General features: G+C 35.8%; 1 protein-coding gene across 4 annotated transcripts in view; it reads right to left on the bottom strand.

The window, feature by feature from the left end:
- The window catches only part of CMC1 (C-X9-C motif containing 1), a 52,058-nt gene that overhangs the window by 4,511 nt on the left and 24,771 nt on the right, over positions 1-22,776 (bottom strand). For 3 of the 4 annotated variants that reach the window (XM_036431667.2, XM_036431662.2, XM_036431663.2), the window contains 2 exons: positions 4,525-4,615; positions 432-548 (listed from right to left, as the gene is read on the bottom strand). In XM_036431667.2, the coding sequence (XP_036287560.1) occupies positions 432-548; positions 4,525-4,615 (208 nt within the window). Of the gene's footprint in view, positions 1-300; positions 549-4,524; positions 4,616-22,776 lie in introns of those variants that run through there. The other variant, XM_036431666.2, reaches the window with a different exon arrangement.

The following is a 22,776-nucleotide window of genomic DNA, read 5'->3' as shown; positions in this document are numbered from 1 at the left end:
GTCGGCTTGGGGACTGAAGGGACCCGGGTTCAATTCCGGTCAAGGGCATGTACCTTGGTTGCAGGCATATCCCCAGTAGGGGATGTGCAAGAGGCAGCTGATCAATGACTCTCATCGATGTTTCTAGCTCTCTATCTCCCTCCCTCTCTGTACAAAATCAATAAAAAATATATTTAAAAAGAAAAATTAGAACTACAGTTGTGGAAATTTTTTTTAAAAAAATCCATAACGACCAGGCAAACTATATCCCATTTCACTATTTAATTCAATCTCATTTAATAAACCTAACTTTATATTTAAAAAAAAACTTTATTTCAGATGAAATTAATATTTCCATAATTTAGGATAAGCAGACACAATTCCTTGAGTCCATTATCTTAGGTAATTGTGATTTCCATGAATAGAGTTAGTATCATTGAGTATTTGCCTACATGCTTGTTGGAAGCTTCTGTAGCCTTTTCTTGGTAGGAATTCCAGTTTTTCTGAATTCTTCCCTTTCCTTCAGGTATTCCATTTTACATTCTTCATAAAAGGCAGGATCAGTATAGCTATAAGAAAGAAGTGAACACCTTTTAAATGAATCACTCTGCAAGTATTTAATATAGGCTTCCTTTAATAACATTCAGATATCCAGTTGATCTGGCATGAACATTAGAAGTAGATTTTAACAGCTGAAACTAAAATAATATTGAATGTCAATTGCAATTGAAATAAATTTTTTTTCAAAAGAAGATATTTTGTAATAACCTTAAATTCACTGTAAACAGTACTCCACCAAACTAATGAAAGACCAGAAAAATAAAAAGATCTAATGGTAACGACACTATCCCAGGATATAATGAGAAGCACACTGCCTATCCTCAAGGAGCCCATGGTGTTACAGAACAGATAGGTAAAGAGTGAATTCTAACTAACTATACAAAGTGCTGTGATAGAAGTATGGCCCAGTGCACCATGGAAAGATGGGGAAGAAATGGGGAAGGTGGAGACGTCAAAGGGAAATGCTTGAGCTGCAGTTTGAAGGATTATCAGAAATCCCTGTAGAAGGCACATGTGTGCAAAGGCACTGAGGTGAGGAAAAACTTGGATGCATAAAGAACTGTAGGTAACTTGGAACCACTATGGCAGATTATGCACATAGGAGAAAGGGCCCGAGATGTAGCTAGAAAGGGCAAGACCAAATCATGATGGTCCACTTATGCCATAGTAAGAAGTTAAAAAGCTATCCTGAAGACGATGGGACACTATTAGGAGAGCAACTGGAAGGTCAGCTTTGTGTCTTAGATGAATATGCAGCACATAGGCTAAAAGGGGGCAGCAAAGTTAGAAGCAGGATATCCAATAAATAAACTATCATAATGACTCAGACAAGAAATGATGAGGGCCTAGGCCAAAGGAGAAGCAGCAGTAATGAAATGGATGAAATGGATCTGGGGGAGATTTGGGAAATGGATCAATAGGAAATAACCGATTAGAGTTAGGAGACAAGAAAGATACTAGACAACTATACTATTGTAGTATAATTCACCAAGACACATAATGCAGAGTAAAAGCAGATGAGTTCAATTTTGTGCCTGAAGAAAGCATAGAAATGTCACAGTCAATAAGAAGTAACTGACTCTATGAGTGCAAACTGAACTTTCTCTTATTTAAGAATGAGGAGAGAAATAGAGAAGCAAATTTAAAAAACAGATTAAGGGGGGGAAAGGCAAAGAAATAGCTATAGATATTAGGAAACAGGAAGCCAGATAGAAAAGCAGTTTATAAGATTTCCAAAGAGGTCAGGTAAAAGAAAGGACTGCAAAGAGATTCAATTTGGCTACCATGAACCAACTAAACCTTTAGGAAGAGCAACTTCAATAGAGTGAGGACAGAAGTCAGATTACAGTGTATTGAATTCATGAAGATGAGACAGGCAGAAACAAGAGCACAAACAATGTTTCAAGATGTCACTATGAAAAGATGAGAGAGCATAGTGGTTACATCCATTTTAGGGAATGTCAATAGTAACTAAGGCAGAGCACTTTTTTTACTCAAAGATGAAAAATACTATTTCTTAACTATAAACCCATCTAAAACATATTCTTTAGATCAACCTCTTCGTGAAAATTGGTTAACGTGAAAAGAAATTGGTTAAATCACATGAAAAACATGCTTTTCACAATGGAATACTACTCTGCTATAAAAAAGGAACTTTTACCACTTGCCACTGCATGGATGAAACTGGAGAGCTTCATGCTAAGTGAAATAAGCCAGTTGGAGAAAAATATGTATTACATGATCTCACTCATATGTGGGATATAATGATCAACATAAACGGATGAATAAAAATGGAATCAGAGGTCGTGTACGTGAGCCTCGTTGGGCTGGGGAGGCACCCAGCTTCTGTGCGGGGAGGAGTTGGAATCAGCAGCCGGAGGGAGGCCCCGCCCCTCAGCGCCTGTGCCTGGCAGAGCTGGTGTGAGACGAAGAGACAAGCCTTCCCTGCTGCTGGGGTAATCAAGAGTTTTGGCGGCACCCTTGAGCACACACCTAGAGAGTGAGGAGCCAGACGCAAAGCACAGACTATGGCGTTGAAACGGATTAATAAGGAACTTGGTGATTTGGCCCGTGACCCTCCAGCACAGTGTTCTGCAGGACTAGTGGGGGATGATATGTTTCATTGGCAAGCCACAATTATAGGACCAAATGGCAGCCCATATCAAGGAGGTGTATTCTTTCTGACAATTCATTTTCCTACAGACTACTCCTTCAAACCACCCAAGGTTGCATTTACAGCAAGAATTTATCATCCAGCTGAAACCTGTTTGGCTCAGTGGATAGAACGTCGGCCTGCGGACTGAAGGGTCCCGGGGTTCGATTCTGGTCAAGGGCATGTACATTGGTTGCGGGCACATCTCCAGTAGGGGGTGTGCAAGAGGCAGCTGGTCGATGCTTCTCTCTCATCGATATTTCTAACTCTCTGTCCCTCTCTCTTCCTCTCTGTAAAAAATCAATAAAATATATTTTTAAAAAATTTATCATCCAAATATTAACAGTAATGGCAGCATTTGTCTTGATATTCTAAGATCACAGTGGTCTCCTGCATTAACTATTTCTAAAGTTCTTTTATCCATCTGTTCACTGCTATGTGATCCAAACCCAGATGACCCCCTAGTGCCAGATCTATGACCCCCAGATTGCACGGATCTAAAAAACAGAGTTAAGTACAACAGAATATCTCGGGAATGGACTCAGAAGTATGCCATGCGATGCTAACTTAAAGTCAGAATAACCTGCATTATAGCTGAAGTAAATTTTAAATTACTGTTCCTTTTTGATTTTCTTATCCAGCTGCTCCCCTATCAGACCTCATCTTTTTTAATTTTATTTTTTGTTTGCTTCCCTCCATTCATTCACATGCTCATCTGAGAAGACTTAAGTTCTTCCAGCTTTGGACAATAACTGCTTTTAGAAACTGTAAAGTAGTTATAAGAGAACAGTTGCCCAAAATTCAGATTATTTTTTAATGGAGCATGTGTATTATGTGGCCAATGTCTTCACTCTAATTTGGTTGAACCCATTCCTCACTGCTCTAACATGCTAAAGAAATCATCTGAGGGGAGGGAAATGGAGGCTCAGTTGTCACATCAAAGGAAACAGCATTATTCTAGCAGCATCCATTCTTGTTTAGGCCTTCCACTGTTAGAGATCTGAGGTTACATGATATACTTTATGCTCATGACTGATGTGGCTGGTGAATTGGTATTGAATTTATAGCATCAGCAGAACAGAAAATGTGATGTATTTTATGCATGTCAATAAAGGAATGATCTGTTCTTGTTCTGCAGAGAATGGAAATTGGAAGTCAAATACCCTTTGTATTCCAAAACAGGGTCTCAAACATTTTTTAATTTTCATTTAAATTGTTAGGAGGCTTGGAGCTATTAGTTGATCTATCTTTCAATACACTGTTTAATATAGCACTGAATAAATGATGCAAGTTGTCAATGGATGAGTGATCAATTAATAGCTCTGCTAGTAATTGATTTATTTTTCTTCAATAAAGTTGCATAAACCCCCCACCCCTCCAAAAAAAAAATGGACCCAGAGACAAGGTGGCACTGAGCAAGCAGACCATCCAACCTTGGGGAGAAAGGGGGTGGGGAGGAGCCCGAGGGTGTTTGAGGTCAACCAAAGGACTTGCATGCATTCGAATTAACATGACCAATGGACACAGACTTTGGGGCGGTGGGGGCTTGCCCTCAGGGGTGGGAGTAGCGGGCGGGGAGGTAGTTAATCAGGGAAAAGATACTTTAATACTTTAAACAATAAAAAAACAAACAAACATGCTTTTGTTTACTGACCCCATATATTTAATCAGATACAATGCTGACCCATATAACATAGACACTTTATAAATATGTTGCTTTATTTTTAGAATAATGTTTAACAAATTGAACCTTTAGACTTAGCTAAAAATATGATGGATTTGGGGGGGGACAAAATATATTATGAAGCACAAACACTGAGATAACTACTTACTAAGCGGTTAGACATTCTTTTAATGCAGAATTTTCTTTCCGGCATTTTACTACCATAAGCATTCCAGATTCCTTGCAACATTTGGTAAAATCTGAAATAAAACATTTGGAAAGAAAAAGAAATAATTTGTAATTATATCCACACAATTTCTAACAGATATAATTTAATATCTATTACTAGACTGTGTTTGGCACACAGCACATGCTCTCTCTCCCAAAGACATGTACAAGAATGAAAGGCAGAATGAGATGAGTGTCACTTATTTTGTGGAAATAAAGAGATTTGAGAGGAGGGAGAGAGGAACACCTCTTGGAGTGAGGAGACAGATAGGATGTAGAAAAATATGATTTCTAACAGAGAAAAAGCTTTTTCTAGAAGAAATGAGTAAGAAGGGCAAAAGAGGAGCTGTTTCCACCCAGCCGTCATGGCTCAGTGGTTGAGCTTCAATCTATGAATGGTTATGGTTCAATTCCCGGTCAGGGCTAGATCCTCAGTGTGGGGGGTGCAGGAGGCAGCTGATCAACGATTCTCGCTCATTATTAATGTTATATATATATATATATATATATATATATATATATATATATATATATATCCCTTTCCCTTCCTCTCTGAAATCAGTAAAAATATATTTAAAAATAAATATATTAAATATATGTTAGTTAATAAATATACTAAATAAGTAAAAGAGGAGCTGTTTCTAGACATGGGCATTGGGTGTCCAGTCTCTACATGTCTTCTCTTGATGGCATAAAGGCACTCCCTTTCTTGTTTCTTTAATCCTCACCCAAGCATGTGGTTTACTGATTTTTAGAGAAAAAGGGAGAGAGAAGAAGAGAAACCTTGAATTATATCATCCTCACAAAGAATTAACTAGGTAAAAAATTAACTTTTTCTGACTATATTTTATAACTTGTAATACACTGTTATCAAGATTTCCTTTTCTTGAGCTGTGTATTACCCATTTATAGTTACTAAGGAATATAATTTATAATTATTTTAAAGCAAGCATGCAATTTCAGGAGACTCCATGAAAACACATAATATGTCACAAAAATATTTTTTAAACCACAAGCAAACTGGAAATGATTGAGATTTGTTAAATGCATAAAAACTCAGAGGGACTTTGCTGGGACAAGAGCCTTACATCAGAGATACCAGTATGTACCTGCAGCATCACAGAACACTTTGAAGAATACATGGTAGTATAGGAACAAAGGCAATAGATACAGGTAATGACTGTAATGCAAAAATTTAGTGGGTCTAATCACATTAAATTATGGGTGATATATAATACTCCACTTCAAATATAGGATTAGCTTATTTTAGTTCCTTGTTCACTAGTCTCAGCAGGCCCAACAACTGCTCTGATTCCTGAACCTACTCAGATACCTTTTTTATTCCAACTACGAAATGTTCTCCATCCTCTCTGTGCAAATGAGCTAGATACCAGGCCAAATCAGACCAAGGGATCATTGTTTGTGCGCTTTGAATAAGGACTTCCTACAACTCAAAAATGCAAAGCAAACTTTATATAATCAGCCCATTATCAGTAGAGACCATGATTATCAAAAACTTTCACTCTGGAATGTCATTAGCATGCCTACACAAGTTAGTTTTTCTACCTAGAGTATAGTAAAATCTATCTTTCTAGAAGCAAGAATTATCCCAAAGAAAAATTAAGACATGAGCAATACTCAAAGGGAATATGTGCATCAAAGTAACTCAGAAGTGACTAAATCTGGCTAAGGGCTCCTTGAAGGGAACTGCCATGGTGCAGTGGTGATGAACCATGAGCTGATCTCCCTGCACCACCTCCCCTTCCTGGAACCTCAGAGACCTCTGGACCAGTTCACTCAGTTAATGTCTATAAGGAAGACTCTGCCTAATGAAATTTCATAGTTGACCAATCTTAGTCCTTTTCTGGAAAACACAAACACAATGGCTATTATCAAAAGTCCACTTTCTGAATTTAACAAACACAATATTTTTACACTGATAATTCACGTCAGAATGCTTAGGCATTCATTATTTTAATACTTCTTTCCCTAACATAAATAGAAATGCCCTTAGTAGGGAATTAATGCAAGGTAGCATTTATGTGTTCTGATCACAATAAAGGCGCATTCTATGTATTTTCACACTTGTCCAAATCTCTTCAGGAATAACTGTGACTGGCCTAAAGCCTCAAGCTGTTTGTAGGGTTTTTGTCACTTGTTTAGCAACAAGATTTTAATGAGGGTCTTTCTTTCATACCACATTAGCATACATTCATATAATAATGATGTTGCTAATACTGCCAACTGATTTCTAAAATAGTATTCTGAAACAAATCCAATTAAAATTGCTTCTTTCAATATTATGTTAAATGTTAAAGAGCTCTAACACCTCTATATAATTTAATTACCATTAAACACTATCCTAGTAAAAATAAAATTTCATTCACTTAAGTAAACCTTAAGGTAATGCAAATGAATAGCAATAAATAGTGAGTGTAGAGAGATTATTAAGAGTTATTCTAAACTTTAAAGAAAAGTAGTTAAATACAGAATTCAAGACTTTCTTCCTAAAAAAAAAAAAAAAAAAATCAAGAACATGAAAGAGTATCTTTCTTTTGTAGATCCTCATTTCTCTGAAAACAAAACAAAACACAATACCATATAAGAAACTATTGGTAAAAATATGTTTTAGGATTAATAAAATTTAGGTCAAGTATATCTATGAAAAACAGAAAGAAAATCTTCTCTTAACTTTAGTCAAAGGTAATGGGCAAAATAATCACATTGAAATTATGTACAAGTAGCCTATATAATTTCCAGTTTCTATAGGAAAAAAAACCTTTGGGGGAACCTCTGTATAAACAATAAGAGAAATAAATCATTTAAAAATTTTTTAACTTATTTACTTTATGGAACTTTTATTATATTTTAATATTTCAATAAACCCCAAACATTATTGGCAAAATAATGAGTCATCCAGTTACAGCGAAAGCATTCAATGAGATGACACTAATAATCCTCAATGTCTCGTCTATGACTAGAAACCACTCCATTTATATCTCCACTAACCTACATTTTTTTTAGAAATCCTAAGTTTATAAATTTTTACAGAACCCCTTTAGACACAGAATTACTTGTAACTTTCTATTTCATTAGTACTTTTATTTCATTAATAAGTAAAATATTTATAAAGTACCTATTTTTTCAGCTGTATTATAAAAAACAAATATAACTTAGAATTTTAACATGTAAGCTATGTGTAATATTTCTGTAACTACACCATCATCTTAATGGTTTCACCTTAAAATCTAGAACTTCAATTTTATCTAAATGAAAAAGATTTATGGAGGTCTTGCTTATTAATTATATGTAGTAAGATAGATTTTAAAATCACCTTAAGTTCATAATGCATCATTAACTTTACAACTGGAAATCTTAAGCATAAAACCATTGGCTTTTACAGAACTGGATAAGAACAAAGACAGATATACTTTAAATACTGTATAAAAGATCTTTTGAACCAATTATTAAATCAGAAGAGGTTTTAGGAATGCAGAACTGAAAATGATACAATTTGGGGAGGGATTAGGTAGGTGGTGACTTTTAGTAAGATTTTCCTTCAGACAAAGGTGTCTGGAGTGTTAAATCTGTAATATAAATTTAAGTCTAAAACTAATTTTTCGCAGGAAAAAGCTATTCTTTAAGTAAAGACTTCTGTTGTGAGCAGTGTAATGCCAGGTCCCTGTAGACTATGCCTAAGTGCTGTGCTGATCTCAGTAATCATCCTCCCTTCTGGAAGCTGTGAAGTAAAAAGTGCCTGAAGACAACAGGAGGTCACCCTCGGTTCTGAGCACACCAACCCCGAGTGCAGTAACGAAGGCCTAAAGCCAAGGCAGAGAGAGACCGTGAAGACAGTAGTTTGTCTTCCTCTAATGACTGCTCAACTGACACAAACCAAGGCCACAAGGCCACCAAGCACATTACTCTGTATAACTGACAGCATGAACAATGTCAGGAAGCTCTTGTGAAAGATTTTCTTTTTAAATCTTTATTGTTCAACTATTACAGTTGTTCCTATTTTCCCCCCATAGCTACCCTCCACCAGGTTCCCACCCCACCCCAAGTCCTTACCTCCCCCCAACTGACCTCATCCATAGGTGTATGATTTTTGTCCAGTCTCTTCCTGCACCCCCCACACTCCTTTCCCCTCAAGAACTCCTGGTTGAGGGGAAAATTTGCATATTAGCCTTTATTATATAGGATATACACTGAGTGGCCACATGCGCCCAGAGATCATAATAATCTGGCCACTCAGTATAGAATAAACTTAATTAAAACTGCCAGGAGTTCGACCAGCAAGCAGGCTGGCAAACAGCCCATGTCCCCTGCCTCTGGCCAGGCTGGCTAGATCCCACCCATGTACGAATTCATGCGCTAGGCCTCTAATATATATATTGAATGGCCAGATCATTATGCGTTCAGAGATCATAATAATCTGGCCACTCAGTGTGTGTGTATATATATATATGTATATATGTATATATATATATATGTATGTATATATAAAAGGCTACGTTGACTCTTGCAGGTGCAATACATATAAAGCTCTCACTAGCATCAATTACACACATATGTTTCGATCTGTCATTGTCAATCGTGAATTTGGTTGACACTTCTATTATAGAGAAAGAGCAAATATCGATATTAAAATATTTCTTTCAATTAAGTTCCTTTCAATGTGCACGAATTCATATGTGAAGTCAATAGTAGAAAATAACATTCCTAGCTTTTTCCTTCTCCTGGTTCAGAGTCTTTACTAAATGTAGTTTCCAGAGTACTGATAAAATCTGGATTACCCTCCCCATAATCTGCTGGTTTGCCAATTTATCTATTTAGCACCTTGTTTTGCTCCATACAGGATTTGAAGTAGCTTGGTAACTCCCTTAAAAAACAGCATTCATAAAGGTTTGATAAGTTCTTGAAATCCAAACACAATAGGCAGTAAGCCAAATATAAAAATAACAATGGCGCCCTAGCTGGTTTGGCTCAGTGAACAGAATGTCAACCTAAATGGTCCAGGATTTGATTCTGGCCAAAGGCAGATGCCCAAGTTGGGAGCTTCGTCCCCAGTTAGGAGCTTGCAGGAGGTGGCCAGTCAATGATTCTCATAATTGATGTTTCAATCTCTCTCTCTCCCTCTCCCTTCCTCTCTGAAATCGATAAAAAATATATTTAAAAATAATAACAATGGCTACATCTTTCCTAAACAAAATATTTAAATATATAAATACAAATCACTTTGTATTTTGTATTAAGAGAATAACATGCCACCAGCCATTCCCTATCCTGTCTTCTCTTAGCTGAAGCAAAAAAATAGCCTTTGACACCATTAAAACCCATTTAACAGCTTTCTTTTAATCTAACACAATCACCCCACATCCAAAGTACAAACAGTATACCACAGAATACTACACAGCCACTAAAAAAATATACAGATAAGGACGATCTCCAAAGACTTAAACAGGAAAAGCAAAATGCAAAAGAGTCTATTAATAATATGTTGCCATTTCAGTTTAGAATATACACATGTAAGTATATGTATGTGTGTATGCATGTATTTGGAAAGATAGATAGATGTTTGTGTAAGCAGAAAATGGCTGTGGAAGATGTAAGAAACTGGTTGTCTCGGAGGAGGGTAAGAATTGACAAGAACAAGAATTGAAGAAGCATATTTGCACTGTGTTTTGGTATGTGTGTTAAATTTACAAAACATATATATTTTTTAAAGTAGTAGCTTTGGTGGAGGGAAGTCCAGATGAGAGGAGCTTTGGCTTTACGAATAAAGAAGTCATCTCTTTCCATTTTTTCCCTAAACAAGTTCTTTCCTTTAAATTGCTGATTAGCAACAAAAGGGAGGCAGGGAGAGGCAGGGAAAGAGAGGGAGGAAAAAGGAGATGGAGAGAGGGAGGAAGGGAGAAAGGGAGGGAGGGAGGGAAGGAGAGAAGGAGGGGGAAGGAGGAAGGCAGGGAAGGGGAAGGGAAAGAGGGAAGGAGGGAGAGAGGGAAGGGGAGAAGGAGGGGGAAGGAGGAAGGGAGGGAAGGGGGAGGGAAAGAGGGAAGGAGGGAGGGAGGGAGGGAAGGAGGGAGGGAAATTCCTCTACATCTCACTAAGAACACCACACCCTATTCATCACACTATAGGGGTATTTTGCATATATGGATTAATTTCATTAAATACTGATTGCTATAAAATACAAATCTGGACATTTCCTTTCACAAAATATACAACTACAGAGATCCTACTCTCTCCATTTTACGCAGGCCAAGTGAAAAACATTCTTTCAAGATGAAATGATACCATGAAAGTCACACTGTTGGCTTTCTTTTCATTTAACATGGTCACACCAACTGCCAAAACGAAAGACATCTGGCAATGATAACATGGACCACCTTGCTAATAAGTCCAAATTCTCAGCTTTTAAGAGCAAAAAAGAGAATAAAAGGCATGTTACGCTAAATTTAATTAGACATTTAATAAGTGTAGTATCCCTAGTTAACAAGGCAAATCGATCCTTTCAATTCTGACTGCAGTTTATTTAAAGACTTTACAATTTTACTACTTAGAAGCAAGTCCTATGGAGGTGTCATCTCACCATTTATATTTTCACAACACTTATGATATTGCTATCACACTCTTAAAATAAATGAAAAGCCCATGCCACATTGCAGACCAATATAATGCTACAGACTCTATTTTTATTTCTGGAAATAAACACTGAAATAGTTCTGTATTGCTCACTTTATTCTTCCAATGTTGAACATTAAAAAAAATAAAACTTTTTTTTTCAAGTCCCAGGTCCACTTGGAAAACAAATTTTAATCACTTGGTTTTAAAATTAAGCACCAGAAAATATATCATTGTAAAATTCTGGCAACAACAGCATTTTATGACAAAATTATTATGCTTTTAATTTTGTATTAAATTGTGATTTATTAGCTTGCTACTTTAGAGATTAGTCTATGTATAGAATGAATTTAGTGGTGCAAATAATGAGACAAAGAAAGTAGAAGGATGAACCTGAAAAGATTATTTTATATCGCAGTGCATGAGCTATTTGGTAATTCCAACATAGTACAAAAGAAAGCCTCTCTCTAGATTGATCATGGTTCAGTTAACATCACTGAATATCTAATACCTCCAACTCAATTAATTCTCACTTGATTAAGATCAGACTGATATTCAAACTAAATCATCTCTCCAGTCAAGTAGAAATCAATATTTCTGATTTTACTTTTAAATTACAATAGAAAATAAAATGCACACATCTTCAATATGCCAAGAGTAGCTTTCCCATTCTAGTCTACCATGGCATGGATAACACAGTTGATTAAAGAATTATTCTAATTTGAGCACCAATATGTAGCAGAATCTGATTAATCTGAACACAGAGATGGAATAAAGTAATTAAATATATCTTATACGGGGCAAATAGAATATTGACATAAAATAAACTTGACTTTTTTAAAACAAACCTCACTATTTATCAGCTCAACTAGTTAGGTATGTGGTTTTATCAAAGATTGATTACTCTCAGAGAAGAGTATTGTTTCAGGCAGAAATATTTATAAAGTGGGCAAAGAACAGTTCTTTTTAACTCATACTCTTTCCACCACTGCTAACTCCAAAATGCAAGCACATGCCTAAAAAAACCCAAATTATTTCTATAGATTTTTCAGAAAATGGAGGACATACTGACCCACTCTTGCTGATCAGGGTAAAACGTAGTGAATCCTAAAATAACAAAATGCTTTCATATTTGTAACTCTTACTACTAAAGAGAACATGAAATAGATTTTCCTCCTTTCCTTCCTTAATTCCCTTCTAAAGATGGAGAAGAGGAAAGCTAAATTATTTGTACTATTAGTTGAGTAGCAAATATTATTTTACTTGTTAGTAAACTCAATAATTCAGTGAAAATAACAAAATTTTCAAATATTATATAAAAATTTCAAATATATTTAAGAAAGCAAAATCACAGCTAAATGTACTATTAAAATTGAAAATAATACAACTTAGAGTACTTAGTGTGTGTCCAACAGTGAGCACTATATATATTATGTATATATTACATGTAAAATACTTTCTATATAAAGGTATAACATATATAAAACATATGAAATATTAAAAAAACATATGAAATATATATTTATCATATATGACTTTTAAACCTCACAAAGTAGGTTACTACTATGCACTAAATAATTCATAGGTATACTCAAATGTGCCTTTTCTGGTGTCTTAAATATTCCATCTTACAGAAAAGAATATGAGGAACTAAGAATTCCGCAACTTCACTTGGAAATACAGATTTCCAAAATTTATATCTGATGAGAAACTGCCCAGAAGTTAGTTATAAACCATAACCAAGGCATGAAAAACAAAACTTGATAAAGTATGTTACTATCCAAGGATTTGTAACCTCTGAGGCTGGAGCCACAAATGCAACTTGGAAGGGGGGGCCATTTATATGTTAGACATAAAAGGATACTTTTTAAAAATATATATATTGTATTTTATTGGTTTTACACAGAGAGGAATTGAGAGGGACAGAGAACTAGAAACATCAATGAGAGAAAAACATCGACCAGCTGCCTCTTGCACATTCCCCCTCTCCCCACCACTGGGGATGTGCCCACAACCAAGGTACGTGCCCTTGACCAGAATCGGAACCCGGGACCTTTCAGTCCGCAGTCCGACGCTCTATCCACTGAGCCAAACCAGTTTCAGCATAAAAGGATAGTCTTTCTTGCATGAAAGACTCCCTCCTATTTTTTTTAAAGCATGCAGAAATCTTGGTTTTATTTTCTTCTTTATGACTGAAGCATATCTTTGGAAAAATATTTCTCTTATACATTATAAAGGGTGGGGCAAGAGTAGGCTATAGTTGTGAGTATGCAAATAGGTTTATTCTTGTATTATTATTTATTAATTATTGTATTATTTTCCATACTTTAAACCTACCTTTACCCCACCTTGTATATATTCACTAGATTTCTCTAATGTGTACATTATAAATTTATACATGCATATTATATAAATGACAGTGAAAGAAAAGACTAACAACCAGTGTGCATGCCCCATGTTTGAAGGTGCAGCTGTTACTTTATCCCAGATCATTGTTTGCCTTGCAGAAATGGATTTATGTATTTTTAAAGCTGGAATGTCTGTTTTATATAAAACCTTACCATTTTAAATAGTTTAGCTAACTTTGTTTACTAAGACAATGCACAGAGGAAAACCAAAATATACCTGCACAATGGCTCTGAGCTGAAGGCTGATTCTGGTTGGTCATTAGCTTGAAAGGCTTTCTTGAACACCTCAACTCTGAGATGATTATGCACATGTGGTTATCCCATCAAAAATGTCTATCACTCAACTGGCCAACTACTCAAGCAGAAGTCTCATAATAATTCTAAACAGCATCTTAGCCTAGAAGCAGAGGAATTAAATGGAGATGTTCCCATCACTAACTCCCCAAACTCAAACTTTTCAGGGCCCTGTGAGGCAGTCAGTCATGATGGATGTTGACATCCTTCATGAAACTTAAAACAGGGAATCAAATGGATCCTCACCCTGACTGGTTTGGCTCAGTGGATAGAGCATCGGCCTGGGAACTGAAAGGTCCCAGGTTCGATTCCATTCAAGGGCATGTACCTTGGTTGTGGACACAAACCCAGTAGAAGGTGTGCAGGAGGAGCTGATTGATGATTCTCTCTCATTGATGTTTCTATCTTTCTATCACTCTCGCTTCCTCTCTGTAAAAAAATCAATAAAATTTTTTTTAAATGGATCTTAACTGAAAGTTTAGTTTTTCTTCGAGCCCACACTGAATGTACTGTTTATCAGTTGCTAAACCTCTCTTACCTCAAGAAGCACATCAGCTTGCACCCCCTGGTGTCTGTGTCCATTGGTTAGGCTTATAAGCATGCATACAAGTCCTTTGGTTGATCTCTCCCCTTAGTGGGGGTGGAGGGGACAATGGGGCAATAAGGACACATGCAATACCTTAATCAATAAAGAAAAAAAAATTAAAAAAGAAGAAGCACATCAGGTAAGAAGAATGTGTTGTTTGAATGGATGCTACTTGATAAAATAAAGGGGTTTCTTTTTCTCCTCTATTAAATTATCAGACATTTAGTAAGGTAACAGTTTGTCTGCTGCTCTCAGAGGTCTCCAATGGAGCAGCAAAGCAATGACATACCTAACATTAAATAATACAAAATAAAACAATTATGGGAGCCCTTGCATTGATTGGAGAATCGTTCTGTACACTAAAATGTGGGTTTCATCCCAATCCAGGCGAGTAGGAGAAGCAACCCATCAATGTCTCTCTCACATTGATGTTTCTCTCCCTCCCCCCCTCTCCCTCTCTCTCGAGTGAAAATATGAAAATATATCCTTGGGTGAGGGTTAAATAAACACAGCAAATATGGAAAAATGACAAGTATCACATGGACATGGCAAAAAAAGATTGACTGCCTAAGGAGGTCACATGCAATGACTAAACTAAGAGACTGAAGGAGGAAGAGCTCACTACAGGCTACTAGAAAGGCAGCACAACTGCTTACATAAGACTCTTTTCATTTGCAAAGAAGAATGAAGAAATCCAAGAAGTGTCAAACAACAATCTTTGCCTTTACCTCCTCCTACACAATCTATTAATCAACCTGTGGGTATAAATGATGAAATGAATAATTATTTTTAATATTTCTAATAATTCTACATGGTCAGAACGCAGTCTAGTAGCTGTTAATTATATACATTCACAAAGCATCGTGGCAAAGTCTAATAGGTCAGTATCATGGGCATGGTCTTAAAAGCTACTTAGAGACACTACCGATTAAGAATTTCACTTGTATTGTATGTTTTATTGCTAACTTCCATTAAAATAACAAAAATTAATTTAAATATATTTAAAACATAAAATTTTTTAAAAGGTTTTTTAATTTTCTATCATGGCTGAAGAAAGTAGAAAAAGTGAGTGTCACAGTCTTATTTGTTAGATTCCACAAAGAATATTTTTAATTTTAAAATAGAATGTCAACAGGGTTGATTGAAATGAAGAGAAATAAATTAATGCTAAATAATTACTAAGGAAGTTTTGTTTATAGAAATGAATAATTCAGTGTTTTACAAAGTAAATTCAAACAGCAGCTGCTTTGCTGACTTTAAGCTAAAAAGAGCTTTCTCCAAATGTACAAACTTTAAAACTAGAGCATCATCATATTTTTTGTGGAACAGAATTTATTTCCCAGGACTCATGTTATTAGTATAAATTTTTACAAAGTTACAATAATAATCAACAGCCAGTAAGGAATCTCATCACTGGTTTTTCATGGGAGGTATCTGTCACTTTCTAGTTAATTGAATATATGCATGATTCCTGCCCCGTTAAGTCATAACAGCTGGGGGGAGAAATGAATTAAGATTTCTAACAATCTGTTCCCAGCCCACTTGATCCTGGATATTATTCAGATCTCAGAATGGATCTTATGGCTGCCTTTTAACTCCGCTTCAGTTCCATTTCTGCCTCCTTAATTACTTGCTCCCATAAATCAGGAAAGAGCCCTTCCTCCATCAGTAAGAAATGAGCCCAAACTTAAAAAAACAAACACACTTGAGAGAAATTGCACATGTTACAAATAAGTTCATTTTCACTAAACAACTGGATCCACAGTTTTTGAAAGAATCCGTTTCTCATCACATCAGCTAATAGATAAACTTGAAAAACAAAGGTTATAAGTACTCGCAAATTAAATCTGAAATAAAACACTTCCAAACAGCCACATAAAACAAAGGGAAAATGGGTTCTATTTAAAATTTTACATTTTAAATTTTTGTGGTTCACCTATTGCCTGATGTAAACTGAAGTCTGCAACCCTTTTGTGGATCACTTACTAATAGCACCTACTCCACCCAGCCTTAGCACCCATAGGAATCACCATTTTCATACCGCAGATCACTAGAGAAATTGAGGGGGAAAACAGAACCGGATGAGATTAACAGGACGCAAAAATAATGAAACTACTGCATTTACCGTCTTACAAAATTCCTATTTCTATTACAGAATTATAGGAAACCACTAAAGGCATAATTAGCATATACAGGTGTAAAAGAAGATTGAGATTCAAAACAATCTCAACAATATGGACAACCAAAGCAAAAAAAAAAAAAAGGATAGATTTCTCAGGGATAAATGCAATTAATTAGGCTTAATTTCCCCCCCAAATTTTAGAACAAAATGACAGATGAAAACATATATGATCCAACTATGTGAAACATGACAGAACACCTAAACTAAGGTGACCAGATCGTCCAGGTGTTGGTGGGACAGTCCTGATATCTAACAATTTTTCCCACGACCCATGGCATTTTTAAAAAGTCCCAATTTTTGGAAAGAATCTTTTCAATGTTTCCAATCTTTCCAAAAATCGGGACTTTTTTAAAACGCCGCAGGATGTGGGAAATATTGTTAGAAATCAGGACTGTCGCACCAACACCTGGACGAACTGGTAACCTTAACCTAGACCAATCTTAATATCAGTGTTCCAATCACATGGCAAGAAGATCACAGCATATCTGTGTTCTCCTCTGTGGGCCATCTGTATGTTAATGAGCAAGTTCCTACAGAAAGGTGATCAGGAGATTGAAAGGTCTAAAAACCACAACAAATATGTACCATATAATGTATTAACCATATCTTGGAAATCTACCCAGTGTAGGCTTAAGTAAATTCCTAGAACACGTTAAATGTAAGAATTCAGATTTGAGATTAGGCAGTGGGGAATGGCAAGAACTAAACTGCACACTGCAGAAAGCTTTACGTAGCAACAACTTAAGGTAAAGTTAAGGTAAGCTAGTCTATATGCTAATAAAACAATTCAGGCAACAGATATTCTGGGTAAAAACTGAAGGAGATTCCAGGCTCATAAACCTTTCCTCAATAAGCCAAACAAAAGGAATCTAACAAGAAAAAGAAAAAAAGAAAGAAAAAAACTAGCCAACTACAACATATAGTTTCATATTATAAACTTCAAAAAGTAATAGTCAGGAAAGAAAAAAGGATTCTAGCAAGGTTCAGCATGGCAAGGCTCCTAGTCCCAATTCCTTCCCATAGAACACTGGGAAAATGAGTTTAAAAACCTGAGAATTCCCACTAATGGCACTTTTCATTCTTGAGAGAAGTGGACCGAGGGCATAAATGAGAATTCTAGAGAAAAGTAAAAATAAAAACAAAACCCCTTCGAATAAAAGCCTCTACTCAACTTCAAAGGATAGATACCTCAGCAGGGGCAGAAAAGTCACTAGGGTATGCATTTTTTAGGATTCCATACTCTAAAGAGGATAAGCCAAAAGTAACCTCACAAGAAAAGAGGCAACATCCTAGAGACCATTTAGCAAAAAACAGTGCATTGGCCAGTGTGTTCCTTCTCCCCCAATTTCCAGGCTTCAGAAAAGTACAAAGAAGAACACACTTTAGCCTCCAAACTACAGCCCACCAAGGAGAACAATCATATCAGAAAAGGGTGGCAGGAATGTTAAAGAGAATTCACACACAATTTTTCAGAGGGATAGCAGGACAACTCTGAAAACACATTCTAATTGAAAAGAAAATTCACCTCATATGTCACATTATATAAGAATTTAATAAAAACATAAATATAAGAAAGCTCGACTTCAATAAATAGTTGATAAAATTGAGTGAGAAGAGAAGATAAAAATGGAAGTTGAAGACCAAAACAAATCCATTACAGTGCTAGGTAAATGCATTAGAAATATGTAAGAAATAGAATAGACACAGCTATATGAGAGACTTTATAAGAGTGAATTACGATAATCATAGTAAATATAGAGGAAATTAAAAAAAAAAAAAAAAAAAAAAAGGTTAATGCAAACCAAGGCAACTATTATGGTAGGTAGCTTCTAGGATGGCTTCAAATGATCCCAGCCTCCTGGATCCACACTCTCAGGTAAACCATTCCCTTTGAGTGTAAGCTAAACCTAGAGATTTCCTTCTAGTTCAAGAATATGAAAATGTGAATGACATTCACTGCCATGATTAGGTTACAAAAGACCACAACTTACGTCTGATTAGCAGATGCTCTCTATTGCCTTCCCATGTTTCATGCTTTGATAAAGAAAACTGCCATATGTGGGAGAGACTCAGCTGGTAAGAAATGGAGGGTGACCTCTGGCTAACAGTCAGCAAGGAACTGAGACTGTCAGTACCACATCCCATGGGAAACTGAATGCCGCCAACAAGCACTGAGTGATCTTGGAAGCAGATCCTTCCCCAATCGAGAGTTCAGATGAGACTGCAGACCCTGAGCCAACATCTTACCTCAGTGGTAGACAAACTGCAGCCACTGCCTTAGGGAAAAACACTTAAAAAGCATTTTAATAATGTATTAATATATTTAACCTGAAGTCAAAACTTCTGGGTAAGGGTAATGCCTTACACAGTGATCGGCAAACTCATTAGTCAACAGAGCGGCAAACCATGGCTCGCAAGCCACATGTGGCTTGCGAGCCGCAGTTTGCCGACCACTGCCTTAACAAATCTTGAGAGAAACTAAAGAAGTGGACTCAGTTTTGTCATATTGGATTTCTGACCCACTGAAATGGTAAGATAATAAATGTGAGCTATTTATGGCCACTAAATTTTGGGGTAATTTGTTATGTAGCAAATAATATCAAGTATTAATCCCATTTCAAAGTTCCAAAGACAACTGGTATCTCTAAGATAGAAAATTCAAAAAAGAAAAAGAAAAAGAAAAAAATATTTTAAATGTCAATTTAAGAAAAGTTTTGACATAAAGAACTGAATCTGCAAAGCAAAAGGATACAGTATGTTGCAGAAAGAACTGATGAAGAACAAGTAACACCCAGAATATATGCTAGTTAAGTTCCCAAACTGGAGGATAAAGTGTTTCTCTAATATCCAAGCAGGAAAATCAAGTTACATATGGCAGAGTGATTGCAAGGTAGGAGAGAGATGAAAATCAGGCTTGTCTCAGAATTCCCAGATCAACATTCAGTGTCATAAAAATACTAATGCAATATGTACAAAGTTCTGAAGAAAGGAAAATTTTATACCCACTCTATATAACATACACATACAAGGCAACAAGCAGTTATTTCCAAACATGATAGATTATCTAGGATTCTACAACCCGAAGACTCTTCTTAAATAAACAGGAAAGGGAAAGGAAAGGAAAAAAGAAAAAGAAAAGGAAAAGGAAAAGGAAAGAAAAGAAAAGAGAGAAAGAGAGAGAGAGAGAGAGAGAGAGAGAGAGAGAAGTTGCCGGTTTCATTCCCAGTCAGGGCACATACCCAGGTTGCAGGCTTGTTCTCTAGTACAGGGTGTGTAGGAGGCAGCAGATACATGATTGATGTTTTTCATCAATATTTCTCTCTGTCCCTCTCCCTCCCTCTTTCGCTAACGTCAATAAAAAAAAATAATAATAAAATTACTTTAAAAAACTATTTATGTATGTAAGAAACAATTTATGAAACTTCATTGATGTATGATAGAAACCGTAAAAGTCCTTTTTAACAACACATAATTACATTTGCAAGTAAGCAGCTTTCTTGTTTTTTTCCTCTCAACCATGACTAAAGTGTTTACATTCTTTATTTGGATATTCTGATATATTCAGAATGCCAGATGCAGGTCTGGATTTCCCCTTTAATAATGATTACAAAGTCTAAAATTATTTTTAATTGGCTCCTTGAATAAGACCTAAAACTTTGTTAATAAACACTTATCATCTAATGTTATTTTTACAGTAATGAGAAAGAATAGGATTTCCATATATTTCTATCACAAGATGGAGATAAAGTAGATGTTTTTATATATTTCAAAAATATATAATTTTTATTAAAACAATTGATAATAGCTCGTAATCCAAAATACATGCTGGTCTTTAAGATAAACAGGTAAAACTACTTTATATGTGATCAGTTTCAATTACAGTTGTTTCAAAAATATTCTTTTGATAAAATAGAAGGAAAGAGAAAAACATGTTTTCATGTTTCAGTTCATTTTGCAGAGTAGAACTACCAGTATTAAAATCTTTTTAAATATATACTTAAAAAGATGATTTATGTCTCTGTACCAATGCTGCCCAACAGTACTTTTTGCAGTGAGGGAAGTGGTCAATATCTGCATTATCCATAATTATAGCCACAGACCACATGTGGCTATCAAGCATGTAAAAAGTAGCTAGTGCTACGAAGAAATATTAAATGGCTAATATGAATAGTGCCTATTATACCGGACAGCACAAATTTACATAACAGCCAACTTAATATTTTAATATATATCAAAATCTAATAGAAACTTTGGATATTAAAATAATTAACAGATAAAACCTAAACTATAAAAATTAAAATAATTATAAATTAATGATAAAAAAGATTCTGAGAATTTTAATAGACATTTTTCCATAACCATGAGAAAATAAATTAGAAAGCTCAATATACTATGGAGGAGATAAACATATATTGAAAGAAATAAAGCTTTATAGCATCCTTTTAAGGGAATAAAAGAGCATTATCTATAATAATAAAAGCATAATATGCTAATTAGACCAGACAGCTGAACAACCTTCTGGACATCATTCCGGATGTCCTTCCTGACGAAGCAGTGGCAGCGAGGGGCTGAGGCAGAGGTGGTTAGGGGCGATCAGGCAGGCAGGTGAGTGGTTAGAGGCAGGCAGGCAGAGTGGTTAGAGGCAATCATGCAGGCAGGTGAGCAGTTAGGAGCATCAGGCATACAGGCAGAGTGGCTAGGAGCCAGCGGTCCCAGATTGAGAGAGGGTGCAGGCTGGGAAGGCTCCCCACCCCTCGCCTCTGTGCACAAATTCCGTGCACCAGGTCTCTAGTTAATATACAATATATACACAAATCTTTTAGAAACATAATAATAAATGTGAATTTTCATATTTGATATTAAAATGTGCTCAAATATTCCAGGCATTTAAATATCTGCACACAAAATAAACCCATATTTATCATTTACTCAAGTCCAAGTTAAAGTTTTCGATAACAAAACAAAAAAAATTCCCTCTTTACAAATAGAAAGAATCTAATGCTCTTACAAAGTATAGGGCTTTGCACCACACAGATTCCAACAGGAATCACCTAGACCTCAAGTGATGCAAAGTTGGGCACCATTTAGGCTAGAGAGCCAACAGTCAATGTGTTTCAAACTAAGAGAAACATTCTCACCAATCCAGACAAAAAAGCCAATCAAAGATGCTAAACGTAAAAGAAAAACACTTCAAGATCACATCCTGAAAACATAGATTTTTATTGTGGAACCTCTTCTCTGTCATTATAATTGGAGTGCATTTGATGTTCATCTCTCACACATAGGCTAGATCAGTGGTCCTCAATCCTTAATATACATCAGAATTATCTGATGTATAATTCAGGCTCAGGCTCTCTTCCACAAAGAAAGGTCTGTATTGAATTTTGGCAGAAGAGGGGAGGGATCTGACATAACAGTACCACACAGAGGTGACATTGAGGAGACAAAAGAGTACTGGAGAAGAATTTGTAGATTGGTCACCAAGTAATTCTTGATAATATGTTGATAGTTGGATTATTCTGGCACAGGTACTCTGGCTTCAAAAACAAACCCCCCAAAAGGATATTTAGCTAACCTGTATTTAGGTTACAAAAGTGAGATATGCTCACCTGCAATAAATAGTCAAAATCAGCTTGCTGTTGACGAGTCACACTGTACCAGAAAATGAAAAACAGAACTCCTCTATTCAGATCCACCCCTCCCAGAAAAGATCTCGTTAAATCTCCGTGACATGTGCTGTGTTAAAATGGAACCCCTAGAGGGCAACTGAGCTTCAATTTTTACTTCATACTATACTTCAGTTCCTCCGTTCATAGACACCATGACTTATTTCCTTATATCTTGGAACTTTTGTTTCAAAACAAAAGGGAATAAATGAAAAGAAGAAAACTGATAAATCCCACCCACTAATAAAAAATATTAAGGAGTGTGTTCTTTAACAATAATTCAAAGATCAAGAATATGGCATATTCTTATAGGTATATTCCTGAATAACACACATAATAAATGAATAGTTGAAAATTAACACTCTCAGTGGGAGCCATGTAGAAGATAGGAAAGACATACTTAACCATCCTATTTAATATAAATGCTTTGCAT

This window comes from Pipistrellus kuhlii, unplaced genomic scaffold, assembly GCF_014108245.1.
Source record: "Pipistrellus kuhlii isolate mPipKuh1 unplaced genomic scaffold, mPipKuh1.p scaffold_m20_p_11, whole genome shotgun sequence".
NCBI lineage: Eukaryota > Metazoa > Chordata > Mammalia > Chiroptera > Vespertilionidae > Pipistrellus > Pipistrellus kuhlii.
This window is presented reverse-complemented; position numbering and strand designations above follow the sequence as displayed.